Below are 4210 nucleotides of genomic sequence, written 5' to 3' on the forward strand. Positions count from 1 at the left end.
AATAGTATTTTGATGCAATAAAAATCCTATAACTATAATAATTTTATAATTTTATTTGTAAAATATTTTTGTTTATCTTTACTTTAGATTTATTAATCAAGTATTATATTTATTAATTAAATATTTAATAAATAATAAATAATAAATAATAAATAAATATTTATTAATCAATTGAATTGATTATAAGACATCCAAAATAACAATTTTCCCTTTCAATAACCAACTAGATACAAATCCTATACAAACCCTTGTGGTTAAAGGGGTAAGATAGATGTAAGCCACATGTTATAACAAGTACAAACATCAAGATAGATTTTCTGTGCACAAGCTTTAAAAGGGAAATGTTAAAACACCTCTTGAATGGTGTGCAAGGAAGATCACGTCGGCCCCAAGTTCTGACCAATAAAAGGTACTTACCCTCGCTTGTAACTAGATCTTTTCCAAGAACATGTGGCAAACTCTTCCTGATGATATTTCTGGACCTGGATGGAAATAGCCACATTTATCCTTCTTCGGTTGTATATAACTCTACCCTGGGCTTTGCTGAAAGGCCTTTTGCCATCATCTCTTCATCATACTTTCTAGCCATATCTACCATGCCCTTTTGAATTAGAGCATCAATTAAAGCATTATATGCAAATTCATCTGGACTGCACCCAAGTTCCTCCATTTTCTTCCACACTAAAAAAACTGGTCGAAGAAATCCCCATCTTCCAAACTTTCTCATTAGCATTACATATGTGTCCATCCTTGGGCAAACCCCATTCTCAATCATCTGATTGAAAAGACAAAGAATCTCTTTTGGCTTCTCAAGACACCTAAAGAAACAATGATAAGTGAAGACATTAGGGGCAATATATGACTGGGGCATTTCATCCAGCATTTTATAGGCTTCCTTTATCCTCCCATTTTCACACAAAAGCTTTATCACCGTATTACAAGTCACAACATTCGGCTGACAACCCAACTCCCTCATTTCACGATAAACCCTCAAGACGAAATCCACACCCTCTGATAAACCAATGGCACCAATAACCGTATTATATGCCACAACATCCAGCTTTATTCCCTTACTCTTCATCTCTTTATACAATTTCACCGCTTTCCAAGGCTTCCCACTTTTGCACAGTATATCCATGTATATGGAATATGAATGCAAGTCTTTACAAACTTCTTTCCTATCCATCTCCTCCCAGAACTCCCTACACTTACCCCACCAACCCATCTTAAACCACCCGCGTAAAATCAAATTATAAATCTTTGTTATATTCCTAACATTGATACTGTTATTGTTATTTCCAAAACACAGATCATGTGCTTCTATAACATGTTTGTACTCACAAAGTGCATCAACAAGAAGACAATAAGACGTCTCGTCTTTTAAACCGAATTCTTTTAATCTATCCTCATAAACACTTATTGCTTCATTAACAAGATGAGCAGATATATAACGACGAAACAATACACGAAAGGTTGTATGATTAGGCGTTGAAAAAGGGTTATTTCTCATTCTCTGAATCAAGTCCCATGATAAATCGAATTCAAAGAACTTACCCAAGATGTCAATCATGCGATTGTAAGTCTCTGTTGTGTGCTGAAATTGGGATTCAGTTTCCACCCAGTTGAAGAAATCCAGAGCTCGTTTCCAGTCATTGTTGTAACATGACAGGGTTTGAAAAACAGTGCTGGAGTCAAGATTCAGCGGATCTGATTGTGGGGGAATTGGTATTCGGGAATGGAAATGAAAAGTGGGGGTATTTGTTGAGTATGGAAGGAGGAGGGTTTTAGCGGGGTTTAGGCGTCTAGTTAGTATCGAAGAGCTCATCGCAGTTTGGGCTTTGCGGATCAGAGAAGAGGAGAGAGGAGATGAGAAGAGGGGGGCGTTGCAATGCTCGTCGTGGCAGGAATAGATAAATAAATTATTGGCATTAAAAATTAACAAATAACAATTCATGGTAACAAATAACAATAACAATTATTATACAATAACTAAAGACGAAGGGTTGTTTAGTGTTTCAATTACTATGGCTACCGTGCGTCCGAGTTTTGTGATATTTAAACAATTATCCATTTTATTATTAATTTTTTTTATAGTTTTATTTTTCTATATTATATTCACAGTGTTTTAAACTTAATAATTTATTTTAATTTGAGTGTTATATTATATTCTCAATATCAAAAAATATCTCCATATTAAATTGATACTTTATTTTGTAAAATAAAATTTGATTTTTTCAATTAAAAAGATTTAAAACAATATAGACTAAATTTAATATCAAAACAAAACAACATGCCATTTTTCATTTTTTAGTGTTTATGGGTGCGAAAAACCATAATTTAGTAATTAGAGTTTTAACTTTTTAATTTTAGATCTCTTTATTTTAAGAGTCATGTTTTAGTATAAAATTTTATTTATTTTATATTTTAGTTTTTATGATTCTAGATGAGAGAGTGTTGAAAAAAGAGAGAGAAGAGAGAAAATGGTTGGTCATTTATATTTTATCCCAAAAAAATTGATCTCGGTTTTAATAGTTTGTCATAGTTAAATGGAGATAGAGTTATTCTTTGAACAATATAACAAAATCAACAAGGATCTAATTTGGCTTTCCGAAACAATAATATATGAAACACATCATATATTCTAAAAAGATGAGACAGTAACGTTAATTTGTATGTTATTGGTCTAATTCTCTTTGTAATCTCAAAGGAGTTGATATATTTAGGTACTAGTTTTCTCTTCTTTTCAAAACAGATAATGTTCTTTTAGGATGTGACCTTTAAAAATACTTAATCACCCACATTGAACTCTAGCAGTCTTCTTTAATTATTAGCATAACTTTTTTTTATCTATCTTGAGTTTTTTTCCTCTCTTTAATTTTCTTCACTTTACCTATAAACATTTGGACCAACTATGGTCTTATAACTTCCTTTCACCCACTCCATCCTAACATAGTAGAGTATGACATTTCCTTTTATATAATGCCACAAATGGATCCATACCTATGGTGGCTAATAATTGTTATTATATGTAAATTCCACTAATAATAAATGATTTTCTTAGCTTCCCTTAAATTCCAACACAAAAGATCTCAACAGGTTTTCCAATATTAGAATAGTTCTCTGTGATTGTTTATTAGTCTAAGAATGAAAAACTATATTTAGATTCAAATTTGTTCCCAAAAAATGTTGTATATATAACCATATTCGAGAAGTAAATTAAGAGTCCCTAATAGAAAAAATAGACATTGGGACTCTATATAGTCTAACTACTACATCAATATACAATCTAGCCAATTTGTCTACCAAACTAGACATCTGCATTGGTAAGAACAAAGTAGACTTAGTTAGCCAATTGACAACCACTTAAATTATATCATTGTCCTTTTTACCCTTTGAAATTCAAAGCTATCAAAATATCTTTCTAATTCCATTTTGGTATTGAAAGAGGTTATAATTCTTTAACAAGTTTCTAATGCTCTATTTTCATATGCCGGTAAACAACATACTTTGCTATAAACTCTATTATCCTTTTTTCATGTTAGGTCACTAGTTATGTTATTTTAAATCTCTATATATCTTTAAGCTTCCTAGAAGAACCATAAAATAGGATTTATGAGCCCTTTATCCTTATTTAATATTTCATAGTTTAAAGGGTATAACTGATTTTTCATTAGTGGGATGCCATTTTCCATGACTTAAAAAGAAGTTCGCTCCTTTGATCCCATTATAGCCTTCATCTTTTCTGTCTCTACATTCTTTTATTGAGCCTCCAACACTTTATTACATAACACTAGTTTTACTATCACTCATGCAAAAAAAGATCCTTCAAGATCCCTACATAATTGTACCCCTTATCTTTCTCAATTCAATACCTTTAATTGATTTTCGATTAGTACTTAAAAATATATTTTTATCAAGGTTTTATATAATTATTTTACACTTGAAGTATCAATAACTCCTTAACTATAACATGTTTTAATATCATGTCTAATATTATAAGATATATTTAATTTATGGTAAATATTTGACATGATTAAAAGATTGATGTCTTCTCCCAAGTGCAGGAGTGTCGAAGTAATAAATAACCCTATAAGACCGGGTTCGAACTACAAGAAGGTTAATTGTATAAATTATAGATAACAATAATACAACAACAATAACAATAATAACAATAATAGTAGTAGTAGTAGTAGTAATATTAATACTAATA

General features: G+C 30.9%; 1 protein-coding gene across 1 annotated transcript; it reads right to left on the reverse strand.

Moving 5' to 3' along the window:
• Positions 1 to 263: 263 nt before the first annotated feature.
• Positions 264 to 1946, reverse strand: LOC105113776 (Pentatricopeptide repeat (PPR) superfamily protein). The gene has a single exon (XM_011010092.1). It carries the CDS (start codon positions 1823 to 1825, stop codon positions 503 to 505), a length of 1323 nt encoding a protein of 440 aa, XP_011008394.1. The 5' UTR covers positions 1826 to 1946; the 3' UTR covers positions 264 to 502.
• Between the last annotated feature and the right edge of the window lie 2264 nt (positions 1947 to 4210).

This window comes from Populus euphratica, unplaced genomic scaffold (genome assembly GCF_000495115.2).
Source record: "Populus euphratica unplaced genomic scaffold, PopEup_1.0 scaffold454.1, whole genome shotgun sequence".
Classification (NCBI taxonomy): Eukaryota; Viridiplantae; Streptophyta; class Magnoliopsida; order Malpighiales; family Salicaceae; genus Populus; species Populus euphratica.